The sequence below is a fragment of the Platichthys flesus genome, chromosome 18 (genome assembly GCF_949316205.1).
Source record: "Platichthys flesus chromosome 18, fPlaFle2.1, whole genome shotgun sequence".
Taxonomy (NCBI): Eukaryota; Metazoa; Chordata; class Actinopteri; order Pleuronectiformes; family Pleuronectidae; genus Platichthys; species Platichthys flesus.
Genome location: NC_084962.1, coordinates 20,791,468 through 20,811,353, shown reverse-complemented (window position 1 = coordinate 20,811,353; position 19,886 = coordinate 20,791,468). Strand labels below are relative to the sequence as shown.

General features: G+C 48.1%; 1 protein-coding gene across 6 annotated transcripts in view; it reads right to left on the bottom strand.

The window, feature by feature from the left end:
- Window positions 1-47: 47 nt before the first annotated feature.
- myo6a (myosin VIa) overlaps window positions 48-19,886 on the bottom strand; it is a 66,912-nt gene continuing 47,073 nt past the window's right edge. The window contains exons 24-36 of one of the 6 annotated variants that reach the window (XM_062410949.1): window positions 18,812-18,902; window positions 15,848-15,998; window positions 14,792-15,000; window positions 13,365-13,443; window positions 11,129-11,283; window positions 9,885-9,923; window positions 9,522-9,557; window positions 8,672-8,710; window positions 7,029-7,132; window positions 5,631-5,762; window positions 5,202-5,228; window positions 2,441-2,659; window positions 48-2,128 (exon numbers count right to left, since the gene is read on the bottom strand). In XM_062410949.1, the coding sequence (XP_062266933.1) occupies window positions 1,929-2,128; window positions 2,441-2,659; window positions 5,202-5,228; window positions 5,631-5,762; window positions 7,029-7,132; window positions 8,672-8,710; window positions 9,522-9,557; window positions 9,885-9,923; window positions 11,129-11,283; window positions 13,365-13,443; window positions 14,792-15,000; window positions 15,848-15,998; window positions 18,812-18,902 (1,481 nt within the window). In that variant the 3' untranslated portion in view covers window positions 48-1,928. The remainder of the gene's footprint in view (window positions 2,129-2,440; window positions 2,660-5,201; window positions 5,229-5,630; window positions 5,763-7,028; window positions 7,133-8,671; window positions 8,711-9,521; window positions 9,558-9,884; window positions 9,924-11,128; window positions 11,284-13,364; window positions 13,444-14,791; window positions 15,001-15,847; window positions 15,999-18,811; window positions 18,903-19,886) is intronic. The other 5 variants (XM_062410950.1, XM_062410951.1, XM_062410952.1 and 2 more) reach the window with 5 other exon arrangements.

Here is a 19,886-nt window from a genome sequence, read left to right as displayed (position 1 = left end):
CAGATTCTCAGTTTGCATGTCGAGGTTCACGGAGTCAGAGCCGGAGCCGAGGAGAGGGAAACAGCTTTTATTCATCAGTTAGAGATCAGTGTTAGAAAAGCTTCCTGAGGAGGTCAGGAGGTCAGTAGGTCAGGAGGTCAGGAGGTCGTCGCCCGGACGTTTACACTCGACATCAACACAAAGAGTTTTCAGACAGAATCAAAACGAGGCCGGGACCAAAAACAACGTTTGATTTCAAACTAGAATGAAACTGATGAATTTGACCTGTTACTGGTCAGATTTTATGATATGAACGAACCTAATGACGACTTTTCACCATAAAGGTTCAGTTCTGTTCGACCAATCAGCCGCAGTCTGTAAACAAAGATGGACGACAAGACAGCACCTAAATAACGACAGCCCCTGATCGCCCCCTGGTGGCTGCAGGTCACACGCAGAGTGAATAAATGTTTGTAAAGATGTTTCTGATCAGTTTGGTTTGAATCAGTTAATTCATTCATTAAAAACCAGCCGAGACGTCATGATTGACAGCTGAGACTCACTCATGATTGGTTGTGCGATTTGTGGGCGGGACCTCGATACCACGACTCAGACTCTGACTTTATGACGTCATCACCACAAGGTGGCAGCGTTTATATGAGACGTGTCGCCGATCTTCATTTACAATTTATGAAATTTAAACTAGAGTCTGAACCAAACTCGTCACATTGTTTTTGGTATTTTTCATCAGTTTCATGAAGTGGAAACCAGAGGTGAAACGTTTAGGAAGCAGTTTCCTGGAGCTGGTGGGTTTCCCTGCTCCTGCGTGTTGACGTGTTCAGACCATTGGTTCAGACAGGTCACCTGGTTCCGGTGCATCAGGAGGAGTCAGCGGCCTCGGGCGGGGGGGAGGGGGGGGGGGGGGGATTGTCTCTAAAGTGTTGACGACAAACGGACGACTCGGATCATGTGACCTGGTTCGCCGCTTCTCTCACGACCTCACAGGCTCAGGTAGAAATCGTTCTTTTAAAAATAAACCTCCCGGTGGAAGCGTCACAAACCGAACTCACGTGACTTCATAGAAAAGATCTCCGTGTTGGAAGAAGGTTCCGGTTCCAGCGCTTTGTCCACATCCACTGACATCTCAAACATTTTCTAGAATCAGGTGAATTTATTTAACAAACAGCCAAATGTAGAATTAATATTTTAAAGATAAAGTCAAAGAAAAACATGTTGGAATCACTAAGTTTGCAATTTAAGTTTCGTCGTGTACAAAGATTTCATTTAAAGACTAAGGATGATTCAAAGACTCTCCACTGATCTGCTCTGAAGCAGCAGCACAGTCGCAGATCAGCAGTTGCATAATTAATTCACATTTTTCTGCAGAAACTAATCACGGAGCTGAATCACTGCTCGGTCCCCAAAACAAAATGTCTCAAGCAACGTTTGGTCTCAAAGTCACAAAGTTTCTCATTAAGTCGACATGAAATCACACGATGAGGAAAAGAAGGAATCACGACAGGAACAAATCATCGAGGTCAAATAAAGATCAGACTGAAGGAGGAGCGGTGTGACGCTGGTTCAGCGTCTCGACTCCGGAGCCACTCGATGTAAACAGGTTATCATGAAACCACGTCAGGGGCGTGGTCAGGAATGTTACACTAACGGGAATCTGGAGCTTGTGGTTTGGGAGGCGGAGCTAAAGAGAGAAGAAGAAGAGGTGGACCTCGTGGTGATTAAACCCTGTTAACGTTGTGTTAAGGCCTCGTAGTTAAACCATCAGACACGAGAGGAGAACTCCTTGGAAAACAACCGGATGTGATCAGTTCTGATTTTTTTCTGCATAGAGTTCGATGCCAAACGTCCCGGCCCTCCCGCGGCGCTCGGACGCCGTCTGTGTTAGCTGGCGGACCCGTCCCTTCGATGGCAGAAGCCCCGCCCCCTCCTCGTCACTTGAACATGCTCTGCAGCATGGCCGTGGCGTAGGTGGGCCGGGCTTGTCGGCTCTCGATGGCGCTGCGGAGGTACTGGACGCCGCCGCAGCGCTCCCAGATCTCCTCGTACTGCCGGGGCAGGATCTCCGCGCCCCTCTTCCTGGACAGGCCCGTCTCCTCCAGACTCAGCTCGCACATGTCCATGTCGTCCTTCCCTGGAGGAGGACAAAGAGTCGAGGGTTAGTTTGACCCTGTTTCCTGTTTCTCTCAACTTCACAGTTTTACACTGAAAAGGTTTCTAACAGTGAGAGAAACTCTGATTAGCCTCTGATCGCAATTTACTGCGGACCTGGTGTATAATTACCTCTACACCGCCCCCTACCTTTCACATGCATATTGCATCTTGCTATATGCACAAACTGTTTCTTCTTCTCCAGTCTTCTCCTCCTTACTCTATTCCGTCCTGTTTCAAACACACGCAGCGACTGTCCAATCGTAGCATGGCGCTGTGTGCGTGCAGTACTGACCTGCCACCAGCAGGATGGGGTGTTTGTCGGGATGCAGCTCCATCTGCCTGGCGATCCAGGGCCCGTCGAAGTGGGCGTACCACCAGCCCTTCTTGTTGTTCTGCGGGTCCTTGTACTGGTCGCTGGGCCGGATGAACGGGATGCGGAAGTAGCGCTGCTGCCGGTTCATCGCCACCTCGTACTGCCGGGCCGGGACGGGGGGGGCCGGGTTCTGCTGGGCTGTTGTTGGGATGGAAAAAATAAGTTAGGCGTCTTTTCAGTGATGACAGCAACCAATCAGGAGTCAGTGTTCATGTTGCAATGCAACCTGGGAGCCCGATAACAGGAGAGACGCCAGAATTGACCTTTCACCTTGATCCTGTTCATCAGCTTGTGTCTCAACTGAGGACGAAGAACAAACTGCTCTTCATCAACATTTTCCTGTTCAGATCTAAAGAGTCTGAACAGGAAAACACAGCATTTTACTATAAAAGCTGCTTTCAGGTGTAAAGTGAGAAACTGACTGCTCTGTTTCTGCTGTGAATCAAATACAATGAGTCACAGCAGCATGTAATGGATTAAATAAAGTTTGTGAAGAACAGTTGTTCTCTGTTGTTGAGCTCGTCCTCCGAGCTGCAGTCATGTGACACTTCTCTCCTGAAACTTCAGTGAGAACTCACAGGATTTCTCCAGCAGTTAAAACACAGGTGGAAGAACTGGAGTGAGACTCAGGAGGTGAAAGCAGTTTGTTCTCACTGCCTGTGAACACTGAGGCCGTCGCTGCTGTTCTCAGATCAGCTGTTAATGAGCCTGTTGTGCTGGTCCTGCTATTGGAGCGGGGGGGGGGGGTCAGAGGCGCTGATGAAACAGGGAGGAAACCAGCAGGAAGTGAAGCGCCACCACCGCCACACATGACAGGAAATGAGCTCAATCTGCATCATCTACTGAGCGGAGACCAGGACAAGGATCTACAGAGGACCAGGACCAGGACAAGTCTCTATGAGACAGAGGACGAGTCTCTACAGGGACAGAGGACCAGGACGAGTGTCTTCAGAGGACGAGTCTCTACAGGGACAGAGGACCAGGACAAGTCTCTATGAGACAGAGGACGAGTCTCTACAGGGACAGAGGACCAGGACAAGTCTCTATGAGATGGAGACGACTCTTCAGGACGAGAAGATTCAACAGAATCATTTCATCTGGGGTTCCCTTTTAAATCAAGAAATTAAAAACTGTTTCCAATGCAAATAATTATTTATTTTTTCTATCCCAAAGATAAGAAATGTAAACAAGAGAGAATTAAATTGATTAATAAGTATCTTCATTTTACGATGTCATAATAGTACGAGTTCAACACAGCCTCACCTACACAGCCTCAACACAACCTCACTAACACAACCTCATCAACACAATTATTCTCCACTCGTCACTTTCCTGGTTTTAGCTTCTAAAACGATTCAGAGCTACAATCATCAATAAAACTGATAACAAAGTCAGGTCATTAGAGTTTATCCAGTAAATCTGTGAATTCTATGTCTGTAGAATCTGTATTTATATCATATATATAAATATAAATATAAATGTATGTGATCCACGATGACGTCACAGTGTTTTTAAAGTGATTCCAGAGTTCAAACCTTGTTAAAATAAATTCTAAAGGCTTCTGAAAACATGAAACATCATCTGTCTCAGAGCAACACACTGCTCCCCCGTCACCAACAAGATGATCCAGCGCACCAGACACACACACACACAAACAACACACAAACAAACAACACACACAGGTGAGAAAAGGAAAGAGCAACAACCTTCACCTTCCCATAGCAATAAGTTTTAGAAAAACTGGAGCGTCACTCAAATGAAAATGAAATGAAAATGTGTTGAATAGAATCTTGTTTTCCGAAGGCGTCACTGAAAGTCTGAGTCACTGCATCGAGGTAAGAAGGAGTCGCCCATCTGCTAACATGGAGGTTTATGACCTATGCTGCAGCCAGCCACCAGGGGGCGACAGAGATGACTGGGCTTCACTTTCAGGAGCTGTGGTTTCAACAGACGAATTAAAAGTCAAAAAAACTAATTTGTCGATTTATCTTCGTAATTAAAGATGGAGGTGATGTTTTTTATGTTTCTCTTTATTTCATAAACGTTGGAATGATTTGACAATTTGCTTAAAAATAAAAATAAATGTTTTAAATCGTGGTCTTGAGTCGAGAGGATCTGATTTTCACTCGAGGCTTTTCTGATGTTCTGAATCCTGCGTGAACCGTTTGGTTCTCGAGGATTCAGACGCTCGTCCTCGGTGAACCTGCCGTGTCACGCTGTCGCACCGCTCCGCTCTGCCCCTCGTACACGACTCAAGTGTCTCTCCGTCACCTCGAGGCCTTTTCATCTCGCCACGCTCCGTGAACGTGATCTGATCGTCAAACACAAGGCGAGCAAGCTGACCTGAAACGCCTTGTGTCCTCCTCCCCCCTCCCTCCCTCCCTCCTCCCCCCTCGTCTCCTCTCTCCTTGAGAACTCCTCCGTGTGGGAGAATCAAACCCCCGGGCATTAGGACCTGGGAGGATTCCCTCTGTGTGCAGCAGAAAGACGAGCGGCAGCTTTCAGCCTCAAATCATCTCCTTACAGGCTGCCATGGAAACACCACCCTCCTCCACCAGCTGACGGACGTCTCCATCCGACAGAGAAACACAGATCTACGTCCAGGAGGGGGGGTTAATAAAGGGGGGGGGGGGGGCAGCAGCTCTGGGTTAGTAGCGTTACACACTGAAGGACGACTTACATGCTGCTCTCACAGGAGGTGAAGGATCTGAAAGTAAACACGTCAGGTTACAAACACACACTGAAGGAACCAGGAGACATGTGCTTTCTGTCCTGAGGAGGACGAGGAAGACTGTCCACACGCAGGATGAAGAGCTACTGGTCCCAGTGAAACCAGAACATCCTTCAGAGCGAAGTGAGAGAATCAAACGTTTCCTTCGTTTCCAGATTAACTTCACTTCAGGTCTTTTGGAGCGAAATGATTTCAGGCAGAAGGAATCTGTTGATGTCTGAACAACGATGATTAAATATCATTATGGATGCTTCTTTGATTACCGAGGAGCTCTGAAGCAAGGCATTACACCTCCTGACCTCTAACTGACACACAACGAGCAGCATCTCACTGTGAACACATTCTGATCAACACTCAAACAGACTCCAGCAGTCGTACCGTAGTCGGTGACGGACTTGGGCGCCCTCTGCTCCGTCTCCGTGTTCCTCTTCTTGTTCTTTGACTTCCAGGCGTGGTAAACCTTCAGGCGGCGGTGGAACTCCTCCCTGCAGGCGGCCAGGAGCTCGATGTCTGCAAGACGGAGACAGATCGGTTTAATGTCCCGGGTTCAGCAGGTAAATGTCCTCAGGTCACTTCTGAGGGAAGACGACAGACTGAGATCTGTCAGCTGTTGTCTGGTAACTGCAGACGCTGAAGTCACTAACACATCATTATTCACAACATTACGACTTACTGGGACAAACTGTTACACAACTCAGACCGACACTGAATCCGTGTCCACGTGGTGAAGTTGTGTAAATGATGAAACAGTCAAACTTCAAACAATCGTTATTTACAAACACATCGATTTGAGTTCATTTCCTCAAACTGCTGCAGACCTTCATTAATATTTAAACACAAATCAATACACACACACAGACACACACGCAGTATAAAGAGAACCGGAGGATGAGTCACTCCAGTGGACAGCATCATGTGTGGAGTGCTAACTGGGCCGAGCAGCTTAATGCTCACTAAGTGCTCAGGTAATGTCAACTGAGCAGAAAATACTTTGGAGGCGCTGAGAGAAACAAAACCTGAATTTCACCCCCGGTGGAATCATCTGGAACATGTCAGAAGTCAACAAGCTCCTGGTGGCTGCTGCACATCACCAGGAGCGAGGACGTGATCACATCAGTATTCACTTCCTCTCCGTCTGGGAGGCGAGCGCCGTGTTAACAGCTAACTGAATCATCTCTGTGGTGATGTGCAGCCGCTCGGGGGGGGGGGGGGGGGGGGTGTCCACCCTCCTGTCCTCCACACATCATCTCAGCACCACGCCGGGGGGGGGGGGGTCCACCCTCCTGTCCTCCACGTGTCCAAACATGATCCAAATAAAACATGTCAGTCGTGTCTGTTGTTTTCAGACGTGAGCTCTGCACAACAATGTCCAGGAAATTGTGTCATTTTCAAAGACATCAGATTTATCCTCTGGGGACTAAGAATGAATTTTCAGTGTATTTTGTTTGTCTTGTTCTTCTTGACACATTCGGACACAAGTGTTTATTAAGTTGTTCTGACCGGATCACAGCCCTGGAAATTAAGATCGAACCAGGTCATCCTCTGGGAGCAAGAACGTGCTCGTCACTAATGTTGATGTGCAGATAATCAACAGTATTAGAATTCAACCTCTGGAAACCACGAACATCGATAATGAACTAAATTAAAACCCAGGATTTAGGCTTCAGTGGAAACTCGTGGTGGTACCTCCTCCCCTGGGGACCATGAACGCCCAGGTCAGTGTCACAGGACTGAAAACATCATATTGTTATCGATGACACAAAGTGTGACACTCACCACACGAGGTGTTGATGGAGTCCCGCAGCTCGGCGTACTTCCACTTGCTCAGCTCGTACTTCTTGGCGCCGGCCGCCGCCTTGGACGCCTGGACGCCAGGACCCCTGAGACAGGAAACGAGAAGGAGCACAGGAAGTCAGCAGCAAAGGGTCAGAGCAGGGGGCGGGGCTACTCGCTTGGTTCGGAGCTTGGGTGGAAAAGGGTTTTCAAGGAAAATATTAATTTGTAAGAAGATGAGGGCGGAGTTTACTGACGGTGTCTCAGGAGACTTCTTCTTCACCAGTGAGAAAATGGAAGCTGTAAATTTGACACCTGCCAACAGATCCGTCAAAGTGTAATGGGTTTTCCATTTTTTATGATGCAAATAAAATTTGAATGTCCTATTCAAAGGAAGAGAGGACGTGTTTGAGAGATTCATGAAATAAAGACTCAAAGAATCTTCTCCACAATCTGTGACCATGAGTTACCATAAGATCCGATGGAGGGAAATCCAAAAGACAATAAATAAATAAGCTAAAGTGAATAAAAGGCTTGTAACCCGTCTCAGTAAGCTCCGCCCACCTGCAGGGCGCCACAGAAACAGGAAGAAGAATCAGAGACGTGAGAAACAGCTACAGATGTTAGGTTGACACTTTGGGGGGGGGGGGGGGGGGGGTGGTGTTCGTCCCTGTTAGACGGACAGAGTCACTTTCTACAGCAGGACTCTATGGGGGGGGGGGAGACGCCATCCGTGGAACGCATGCTGTCCCAGTCGCCGGAGGTCACGGGGTGTCTCGCTCTGTCACGTTATAATCTGGGTCAGAGGTCGTGAGGTCGTGCTGCTGCTGACAGGCCCGATAATCCGTGACCGGGATTAACTCTTTTTGGAACAACAGGAAGTTGGAGGTGGGGCCCTGCTGCTTCTTCAATCCTATTGGATGGCTCTACCTATGATTAGCGGGAGCTGGCCCTCGGCGCCCTGCACCCGAGAGCGTGTGTGTGGGGGGGGGGGGGGCTGCAGTCACCTGCTCCAACTTCCTGTCTTTGTTGAGCTGTGACGGGCGGCCTGAGCCAATCAGCCGACAGACCAGGAACCACGTCGCTCGGTCACATCCTGGGAACGAGAGCGACCCGAGGAGAAAGTGCTGAGTCACTGTGTGACCTGCCGGGGTCGCTGAGAGGTCAACGCTAACGAGGGCGGGAGATTCTACGCGACTCGATCAACAGGACTTTGTAAACTCGACTCTTGATGGAAACACTTTGATTGTTTCTGAAGCAACGATTCATCTCAAGACTTCTGATTTATTAATTCAAATATTTCCTTGAATTCTTTACATTTGTAGTTTCACCTCAAATTCACTTCGACCTGCAGAGGTCAGCGAATAAATGAGACAATTAAAAATCAATCAACAAACTAGAGATACATTAATTCAATTAAATGTTTCATCAATAACTGAGTCAATCTGAAGATGAAGATTCGATTGGTTATGAACAGAGGATGTTGCACCTTGTTAACTTCCTGAGACAAAGTGTGTTTTTTTGAAAATGGGCGATACAAATAAAGGTTGATTGATTGATTGATTGATTGATTGATTGATTGATTGATTGATTGATTGATTGATTGATTGATTGATTGATTGATTGATTGATGGAGTTCTACCCACCGAGCCAGAAGTTCAGACATTTCTTTGGCCATTTGTTCCCTGAAAAGCACAAAGGTGCCGACATGGAGAAAAAAAAAGTTATTAATATGATGTGTTATGTTTTTCTACACAAACAGAAAACATGATAATGAACGAATGAGTTAGAAACATGAAAGAAAAACTAAACTACTAAGAAAATAAATACAAAGACATGGAAAACATGGAGAAGTTAAATAAAAGATGAAGAATTGAGAGAAACTTTAATATAAAGTTTTAGAAATGTAGTTCAAATGTTCTAAAATGTATTGTTATGAGAAATGTAATGTCTATTTACGTTTGGTGAGTAAAAATGTCTTTATGTTGTTATGAAGTTCATTAAACAAGTATTTCTAAGCAGAAGGAAGAAATATATAACATTTATTTTACTGCCAGTGAACAAGATTACAAAAAAAATAAAGGTTTGAGTGGATGAAGATTAGAAATGAACGCGTGGCCTGTTCTTCTGAAATAAACCTGAAGAGATCGACTTTGAGAGGAAACTGAAAACACTGAAGTGACGTGAAGTTCACTACGAGAGGAGGAATCAAACAAACACTGGACTGAACGCTTCTGGTGCTCGAGCAGCTGCGATGGACACGTCACCGCCATGCAGCCGGGCGGAGCCTCTGCTACGTTCAGAGGAGTCTGTGTGTGGGCCACTCGGGGGTTAGAGCGCAGAGGAGAGCGAGGGCGTCCTCAGGCCCACGAGCCGGCGCCGTACCACGACCCGCTCTCCCTGCGTCAACGTGTCGGGAAGCTTCTCTGACCAACAACATCTACATGTGACCCCACCAGCGTCCTGAAGGTGTCTGGTGCGTGGAGAGGAACCTACATGCTCATGCTCGGCAGCTTGGAGGTTCCGGCGGCGCTGTGAACAGAGGATTATGGGATTATGAGTCTGCACAACACAAGGAACCAATCAGGAGGAGAAGTGATTCCTTTCCCCCGCGACTCATCAGGAGAGCTGACCTCGGATCAGAGGACGAGATTCACGTTTATCAAACTGGAATTTACAAAGATCTGATTGTGTTTGAATAAACAAGCATCACAATGAGATCTGTTGAAGCAGGGACTCTGTTAGCTGCAGCTCTGAGCCGGCAGGTTGTTACAGCATGCAGGGGGGGGGTTCAGATTGTAAGGTCAGAGGCGGGGGGGGGTCGGGGTTCAGGTAAAGGGTTAAAGCTCCGGGTCTTACGCTGCTCTCTCTGGGGACGATGGAACTGAAGAGCCGTTGCTGGGAGGAAGAAACAAAAGAAAACAAAGAAGAAGAAGAAGAAGATGGTTAAACACAGAAATGGAGATGGAGATTTCTTCCCTCAGCAGGAAGCTGATCTGAGGAAGACGACAGGAGCAAAGAGTTCAGAAGAATCTCTGAAATCTGGACTTTCCTCCGTCTCTGGTGACAGATCGTGATCATCAGTGGATCATTGAAGTTTCAGTCTGTGGACGAACACTGAACCAACAACCATCCTCAGCTGCTGGTGAACCCTTCAGTTCAGCTGCTGACCCGTCTCACTTCCTGTCACACTTCCTGTCTCACTTCCTGTCACACTTCCTGTCTCACTTCCTGTCGGACTGAGACGTGACCAGAGAGAAGACAGCTTCATCTGGAAGCTCTGGTTTCTCACTTCATCAAAGCAGCAGATTGGTTTTAATAACTCTATGATTTATAACAACATGTCTGAGGTCAGGCTGAGCTGCTCGTGGCAGACGGCTCAGCATCAGAAGCTGGTTTCATCCCGTCAAGCTCGTGGAGGTCAGAGGACAAACGTTTCAACCTTTGACCTTTAATAACCAGAGTGAAGTGAAGCTTCCGAATAGACGAGAATCATCTGTGGTTGTTTGTCTCAACCAACCAGAGCAGGTCACTCAGACAGACCCACACGAGGGTCCCTGGAGTCACACTGGAGATGTTAAAAACGTCTCCTTGACCTTTGACCTTTGACCATCAGAATCTCATCAGGTCATCTTTGAGTCCAAGTGAACGTTTGTACCAAATTTAAAGAAATTCCCTAAAGACCTTTCTGAGAAACTTTGCTCACAAGACGGACGATGTGAAGACATGAAGCCTCAGGACGACTCCAGTGAGGAGGCAGAACAATAATCATCAATTATTACTAGAATTCAATTATTGCCATTTAGTTTTCAAACATTTCATTTGAATCAAATCCTTTCTGAAGGAGAAATCCAATTAATTACATCTGATAATTCCGATCTGTTTAAGCTTCTTATTGGTTGATGGATGACCTGAAGTGTTTCTTCTCTTTCAGAACATTGAGCTCCACACCTCCGTCAGCCGCAGGAGACAAAGAGACAAAGAGACAAAGAGACAACGCTGCAGAACATCCTCCCACTCACTAAACCTCAGTCACAGAATCCCAAGGGCACAGAGACTGAGAGCAAACACAGATCTGTGAGCAGCTTCCAGAGGGTTTGTACCTGCGCAGGTCGCCGGCCGCCTCCTCGGGGATGAGCTCCGACTCGCTCTGGGCGATCCTCAGCGCCAGCTCCCGGTCCCTCCTCTCCTGCTCCAGCACCGCCTGCCGGGACGCCTCCTCCTCCCGCTCCGCCAGCAGCTGCACGTCCATCTCCACCTGAACACACACACTTTAGAACTCCAGCCTCAGGTTCTTGTCTGAGCTGAGAAACTGAAGCCGACTGAAAACCATCTGAGCCGTGAGTGAAGATGAGAAGCAGAGTCTGAAGAAGAGTCTGAAGAAGAGTCTGAGAGACGAGTCTGAAGAAGAGTCTGAAGAAGAGTCTGAGAGACGAGTCTGAAGAAGAGTCTGAAGAAGAGTCTGAAGAAGAGTCTGAAGAAGAGTCTGAAGAAGAGTCTGAGAGACGCTGCCTGGAGGAAACCTTCATCGTTAACGTCCAGCAACTGTTTCTCATCAACTCTCTAATCCGACATTTTGTGTAAACTCATCGTCTGACTTTGTTCAGCACAGAAAATTCTCTCTTTGTTAAATAAGGGTTACACGCCAGAGGGGGGGGGGGGGGGTACTGCACGAGCCGTCCAATGACAGGTTAGTATTCAGTGTTTACTTCCTGTGAGTCAGACTGTTTGTGACTCGGTGATGGAACATAGACGGTGCAGCAGAAAGCTGATCTGAGGTCAGAGTGAGATCAGTAATCATCATGATGGATCTGAGGTTCTGCCATCGACTGAACTCCAGCTCTGATTTCACACTGAGGCTAATTCACCCACAGTAAATGTCCCTTTCAGCACTTTGCACATTGTGGATCCTGGATGTGAATCTGTGGATAAAGAGATAAAGTCTGAAGCTCGTCTCCTGGATCCTGAGCTCTGCTGGAGTCTGCAGGAGGAGGCATGAATATGTAGAGGTGGGCGAACGTGACGAGAAGCACAACAGCTCTGAGGGAAGTGCAGGGGACTTATTGTTGGTAACTCCGCCTGGGGCTCCGGGCTCCGGGCCCCCAGCCAGCGGCTTTGATCGGTACACTGGACGCTCGCTGCTGAAATCTGCACTTGATCCGGGGCCGGTCGACGCCCGGGGGAACCAGAGGAACCTGAGGAACCAGAGGAACCAGAGCAACCTGAGGAACCAGAGAACCCAGAGGAACCTGAGGAACCAGAGGAACCCGAGGAACCAGAGGAACCCGAGGAACCCGAGGAACCTGAGGAACCAGAGGAACCCGAGGAACCAGAGGAACCCGAGGAACCCAGAGGAACCAGAGGAACCAGAGGAACCCGAGGAACCTGAGGAACCAGCTGCAGCAGTGACTGATGGACGAAGAGACGCTGGATGATCAGCATGAAACCTCCTGACTCTCTCTCTCTCACACATTACAGATGGTTTACATCTCAATAAACTTGACGCCACTTGCCTCAACTCTTCCTCCAGCTTCTCCTCTTCCTCAGAGGTCAGTTTCACGAGTTAATCGACTTGATTCATCTGTTTTCTTAGGACGGGTGTGAGTTCATCTGAGAACAAACACCCTGAGCTGTTTCTCTGTTCTCAGCTGGTCTGTGCTCCTCAGCGTCCTGGACCTGGACTGATGTCCACTGATCTTCTGCAGCTTTTAATAAGAATCTAAAGGTGGAGGTTTCATCACCTGACTGTGCAGATTCTGCTGAGGCCAGCGGCTCTTTAATCCAGTGATGAATCAACGTCTCTGAGGTTGTTTTGTGTAACGTTATTATTCATTTAGATTAAATTACTAATCCCCGTCCCGTCACGAGGAGGCAGGTAATGGATCCGAGCGGGTTCAGTGGTTCTTAATGTGTGGAGTCGGCAAATGATGATTTCAGCAAAGTTCATTACGCAGACGGATAAGAAACGAAAAGACGTTTTATCAAAGCTGCTCCACAGCACCTCTACAGTCTGCCTGGGTCGCTCTATCACACCTGGTTGAGTTTTATATCTCCTGTCGTAAAGTCCCGTTCCTCCATATCGCAGTTCCACTCCTGTGACTTCTATTTCCTGCTTCTCTGTCTCGGAGGTTTCTAATGTCTGGGAGGAGGGTTTTAAAGATGGAAGGTGGCAAATCCACAATTTCTTTTTGAAATTGAATTGACTTTAAATTGGATATACTCAGACGACCACTGACTTCCACTTCCAGACGACAGACTCATCTGTGGTTTCCAGTTTGTTTTGTTTCTTCCAGTAAACCAATGCTTCAAACAACAAAGGGCCACAGAGCCGACACCCACCTGCATCTTCCTCTCCTCCTCCTCCCTCCTCTTCCTCTCCTCCTCGTCCTGCTTCCTCTTCAGCTCCATCTCTGCTTTCCTGAGGGAGGAAGAGGAGAGAGAGAGGAGAGGAGGAAGAGAGGAGGGGGGCCAGATAGAGACAGAGGCAACAGAAAAGACAAAGTGATGAATGAGACGGGGGAAGACAGGGTGAAGGGAAAATATGGGGAAAGAGAGGGAGGAAATGGAGACGTATAAAAGAGCAAAGGAAGAGAATAAATAAAAAAGACAAAGATCAGAGAGAGCAGTCGGATCAGTGAGCTGGATACCCCCCCCCCCCCCCCCCCCCCCCCCGACGGCTTGACGCTGATGCATCGTTACCTCACTGGAATCTATTTTAAATATGAAACTTCAGGTACATTTAAAAACAAACACAGACATGTACACACCTACTTCTATCTTTAGACACTTAAATAAAAAAATCTATTTACTGGTATTTCTTTCATTCCTCTCAAACTCTGCGTTTCAGAGTTTCATATTTCAGTTTCTATTGAATTCTTCTTAAGATGTTAACGTGGTTGTGTATGTGTGTGTGTGTGTGTGTGTGTGTGTGTGTGTGTGTGTGTGTGTGTGTGTGTGTGTGTGTGAAGGTGTTCTGATGCTCTCACTGCGTCTCGACCTTCAGCCTGTGACCTTCAGGTGAATCATGGGAGTTCATAACTTGAGAGTGAGGGGGGGCACGCGACATTAAATTCAGTCTGTTGTCTCTAATGTCTTATATTAGGGGTCAGTGGTTTGTGACGAACATAACAGACCCCATCAGTCCTCTTACGGGGGGGTGGGGCTGCAGAGGTCAAACTCGGGGGGGGGGGGGGGGGCGAACGTGGAAACGAGTTGTTCTGAGTGAGAGTTCATCAGAAGAACCAGAGGAGGACACATAAAGCATACGATGGAACACAGACACTGATTTCTCACCACGTGGAAACGTTGCTGCCTCAAATTCTAAGTTCCTGTTTTAATTTTCTATTTTTACTGAAGAGTTCTGAACCGAGTCGGTTTGATTTGTTCCAGCTGCAGCTCTTCAGGTTCAGGAAGCAGAGGATCATGGGTACTCTGGGTCAAGGACCTTAACAAGCTGTGATGAAGCTGTTTCTACTCGTTGTAAATCCCAGAGGAGTCAGCGGCGCAGGGAAAGTGTAGAAACAACACTTTACAGCTTCTATAGAAATACATCCTCTGGCTCCTCATGATGTAAATCCCTGTGGGACCAGTAGAGAGCCGTGTGGACTCCGAGTGGATCTGTCCACTGCAGCACTTTTCACTCAGGTCACAAAACGCAGTCTCGGATAAGAGCCACTTCATTTTTTTTGTTATGTACGTGACGAACGAAAAAACAGGTTCATCTCAGTCAAGAGGCTGAAAATGAACAAATAGATTTCCACACTTACAGTCGCCGGTCGTCCTCCTCCTGCTTGCGGCGCTGCTCCTCCTCCTCCCTCCTCTTCTTCTCTCGGTCCATCTCCTCCTGGATGCGCTGCAGCCGCTCCCTCTCCTCCTCCTCCTTCTTCTTGTTCTGCATGGCCGTCAGCAGCTGCTCGGACCGGGTCACCAGCGCCTGGTACTCGTGGTCGATGTCGATCCGGGTCATCATGGTGACCTGAAGGACACAAGGTCACAATCCACATGAAGAGGTTTCTTAGAGGACGCAGACACATCAGACTTCAACGATTGTTCTGTCTTTTATATATTTACAGAAACACTTCAATACTTTTCTGTTCTTAGATTCTTCTTCTGTACTTTCTGTGTTTACTGCTTCAAAGTCTCAGACTCTGTAACATCTACAGTCACTTCCTCAAATCTCTAAATCCAGACCGACACTGAAGCATCGTCTCAGCTCCACCAGAGGTTGAACTCCTCGGAGAGCATCGGTCCCAGTTCACCGGGACGTCCAGGAGCTGAGGCTGATGGGACACACGGGGAGAATCTTTAAACCTGAAGAGGGACGCGTGTGGACGTCTCGTGGAGGATGAATATTCAAACGCAGCTGCTGTCCCAGTCGTTCCTCTGACGGCCGGGGCTCTAAGACAGAAGCTGCAGGGGTTGAAGTGAGGGAGCTCCTGTCAGACTCTGGCTGCCTCCTTCAGCGCTCCTCTTTCTAATCCTGGAGTTCTGGAGTTCTGTGCTGAGAGCACCTGTCAGACGCTCAGTGGGAAATCAAACCAAGAGACGCTTCTTGACATCGAGGAGTGAGATCGTACAGAGAACCAAACAAAGGAGTTGAATCCAGAGCAACAGCAACAACACTTTCAGGAATATCTCAGACCATCAGTGTTTATCCAGGTTTACACCTGGAGACTCAGCAGCAGACTGTGAGATCATCTCCTGCTTCCCACTGAGCGTCTGAGAGTGGGCGTCTCTCAGAGGAGACTTCAGACTTCACACTCACTCACAGGCTGAATTCAGGGATTTAACGTCCCGGGAATCGAACCGTCCCTCTCACCCACCTTGATTTTGGCCATCAGGGTGTCGATGGCAGAATCCAGGTCCTGGATCTGTTTGCTCATCTCCTGCTTGCCCTCCGTCAGCCCGGCCACCACCTCGTTGAAGCGACTCATCCTCGTCTTCAGGTTCCGCACCTTCACCAAGCCGTCGATCCTGAAACACACGAAGCAGCCGGGCTCACACATCCGTCTGTCCACCTGTCTGTCCATCTGTCTGTCTGTCCGTCTGTCTGTCCACCTGTCTGTCCATCTGTCTGTCCATCTGTCTGTCAATCTGTCTGTCCATCTGTCTGTCAATCTGTCCATCAATCTGTCTGTCTGTCCGTCTGTCTGTCCATCTGTCTGTCTGTCAATCTGTCTGTCTGTCTGTCTGTCCATCTGTCTGTTGATCTGTCTGTTGATCTGTCTGTCCATCTGTCAATCTGTCTGTCCATCTGTCTGTCAATCTGTCTGTCAATCTGTCTGTCTGTCCATCTGTCTGTCTGTCCATCTGTCTGTCTGTCCATCTGTCTGTCTGTCTGTCTGTCTGTCCGTCTGTCTGTCCATCTGTCTGTCTGTCCATCTGTCCGTCTGTCCGTCTGTCCGTCTGTCTGTCTGTCTGTCTGTCTGTCCATCTGTCTGTTGATCTGTCTGTTGATCTGTCTGTCCATCTGTCAATCTGTCTGTCCATCTGTCTGTCAATCTGTCTGTCAATCTGTCTGTCTGTCCACCTGTCTGTCTGTCCGTCTGTCTGTCTGTCTGTCCGTATGTCTGTCTGTCCATCTGTCTGTTGATCTGTCTGTTGATCTGTCTGTCCATCTGTCAATCTGTCTGTCCATCTGTCCGTCTGTCTGTCTGTCTGTCTGTCCATCTGTCTGTTGATCTGTCTGTCCATCTGTCAATCTGTCTGTCCATCTGTCTGTCAATCTGTCTGTCCATCTGTCTGTCCATCTGTCTGTCCATCTGTCTGTCTGTCAATCTGTCTGTCTGTCCATCTGTCTGTCTGTCCGTCTGTCTGTCTGTCTGTCTGTCCGTCTGTCTGTCCATCTGTCTGTTGATCTGTCTGTTGATCTGTCTGTCCATCTGTCTGTCAATCTGTCTGTCCATCTGTCTGTCTGTCCACCTGTCTGTCAACCTGTCTGTCCATCTGTCTGTCTGTCCATCCGTCTGTCCATCTGTCTGTCTGTCTGTCTGTCCATCTGTCTGTCTGTCCATCTGTCTGTCAATCTGTCTGTCCATCTGTCTGTCTGTCAATCTGTCTGTCTGTCTGTCTGTCCATCTGTCTGTCAATCTGTCTGTCCATCTGTCTGTCTGTCCATCTGTCTGTCTGTCCGTCTGTCTGTACATCTGTCTGTCTGTCCATCTGTCTGTCTGTCTGTCTGTCCATCTGTCTGTCTGTCTGTCTGTCTGTCCATCTGTCTATCCATCTGTCTGTCTGTCCATCTGTCTGTCCATCTGTCTGTCAATCTGTCTGTCCATCTGTCTGTCTGTCCATCTGTCTGTCTGTCCATCTGTCTGTCTGTCTGTCTGTCTGTCTGTCTGTCTGTCTGTCTGTCTGTCTGTCTGTCCATCTGTCTGTCTGTCCATCTGTCTGTCTGTCTGTCTGTCTGTCCATCTGTCTGTCTGTCCATCTGTCTGTCCATCTGTCAGTCAACCTGTCTGTCAATCTGTCTGTCTGTCCATCTGTCTATCTGTCTGTCCATCTGTCCATCAATCTGTCAATCTGTCAATCTGTCAATCTGTCTGTCTGTCCGTCTGTCCGTCTGTCTGTCCATCCATCTGTCCATCTGTCTGTCCATCTGTCTGTCTGTCCATCTGTCTGTCCATCTGTCTGTCCATCTGTCAGTCAACCTGTCTGTCAATCTGTCTGTCTGTCCATCTGTCTATCTGTCTGTCCATCTGTCCATCAATCTGTCAATCTGTCAATCTGTCTGTCCATCCATCTGTCCATCTGTCTGTCCATCTGTCTGTCTGTCCATCTGTCTATCTGTCTGTCCATCTGTCCATCAATCTGTCAATCTGTCAATCTGTCTGTCAATCTGTCTGTCTGTCCATCTGTCTATCTGTCTGTCCATCTGTCCATCAATCTGTCAATCTGTCAATCTGTCTGTCCATCCATCTGTCCATCTGTCTGTCTGTCAACCTGTCTGTTGATCTGTCTGTTGATCTGTCTGTTGATCTGTTAATTCCAATCTATCCATATTGTCTCTTGTGTCACGTGTCAAATAGTTTACATTTATTAATTTATAACAATTTGGTGGAAAAATAAATCAAAATAAGAATTGTTCAACTCGAAGCTGCTGGTTTATTTAAATCTCAGAGACTCCACCCCCCCCCCCCCCCCCCCCCAGCAGCTCACCAAACACAATCTGTCAGCCTGTTAGTGTCGACCAGCAGGTTCCAGATCAGACTGAAGCCCCCGACAGAGGAGAGAAGAAACTCCTCTTCTTCACCTGCATCACCCCCCTCCCCCCCTTACAGGCTGTGTGTGTGTGTGTGTGTGTTGTGTGTGTGTGTGTGTGTGTGTGTGTGTGTATGTGTGTGTGTGTGTGCAGACTGACGCCTTGAGCTGTGAAAGTGGCAGATAATGAAGAAGAAGACGAGGGGGGGACAGATGAGGACGAGGAAGAATAAAAAGGAGAGGAGGTGAGGAGAAGTGATAACGACACCAGAGGAGAGAGGGATGGAGGGATGGAGGGATGGAGGGATGGAGGGATGGATGGCAGGTAACAGGAGTGAAGATTACACTAGTGGAGAAGAAGAGGGGGTCAGTGGAGGGAGGAGAAGACAGGAGAAAGGAAATGAGCTGTGGAAGCAAAGGAGATAAACCGAGAGGAAAAGGAGAGGAGGCTTGACGAGAAGGTAGAGGAGGAGAGGAAGCAGGGAAGTGAAGAGAAGGAAGTGGAGATGAGACGGTGATGGTAGGAGGAAGGGAGGGAGGGAGGGAGGAAGGGAGGGAGGAAGGGAGGGAGGGAGGGAGGAACCCACCTTGGCTTGTGCTTCTTCCTGCAGAGCCACATCCGAACAGTCTTCTGCATCTGGATACAGGCGCTGGTCCGATACAGAATCTTGTTTTTCACTGTGAACGACAGAAACGAAAAGAAAGGACTCAGTGATCTCTCTTCACGTCAGGGGGAAACTTTACAGAATGATTCATCCACACGGAGACGAGTCAGTGAACCACGAGGAGGACGAAGACGCTCAGAGGGTCCAACATGAGAAACATGAGGACTTGTGCAGATCAGAGGAAATATAGAAACATCCAGAGAGAATGTCCTCAAAGATCCAGAACATCGTCTTCATGTGACTTCAGTTCAATGTGATGTCACAGAAATCCTTAAAAACTAAAATATGCATCCTAAATAAAAGGTGTAAATGAAGTTTCCACTAATGAGGGACTGGTTGACTTGTGGTTATAAGATGTTATAGACCCTAACCCTTCAGATCATCACTACAAGAACTGGTCTCACTGGTCTCACTGGTCTCAGGTCCTTGTATTTGAGTTCTGCAGTCGTTATTCTCTCTTCACTTCTCTCCCACTGTTTGTTTTCTGCTCATTGATCAAATCGAGCAGCTCTTGGCAGGAAGTGGACGAGGCCCAGAGCTGCCAGAGCGTATCATCATCTTCAACCACCGGGCGTGAAGCGATCCAGAGGCAGCAGAGAGAGAGACAGAGAGAGAGAGAGACAGAGAGAGAGACAGAGAGAGAGACAGAGAGAGAGAGAGAGGGGCGAGAGAGAGAGAGAGAGGGGGGGAGAGAGAGAGAGAGACAGAGAGAGAGAGACAGAGAGAGAGACAGAGAGAGAGAGAGAGAGGGGGAAGAGAGAGAGAGAGAGAGACAGAGAGAGAGACAGAGAGAGAGACAGAGAGAGAGACAGAGAGAGAGAGAGACAGAGAGAGAGAGAGACAGAGAGAGAGAGAGAGAGGGGGGAGAGAGAGAGAGAGAGAGAGACAGAGAGAGAGACAGAGTTCTCCTGCTCAGTGAAACACATTTAACACAAAGTCCTTCTGTGCACAGGAGAAATATTCTGAGGTCATAACAAGATGAAATGAATTTGGCAGC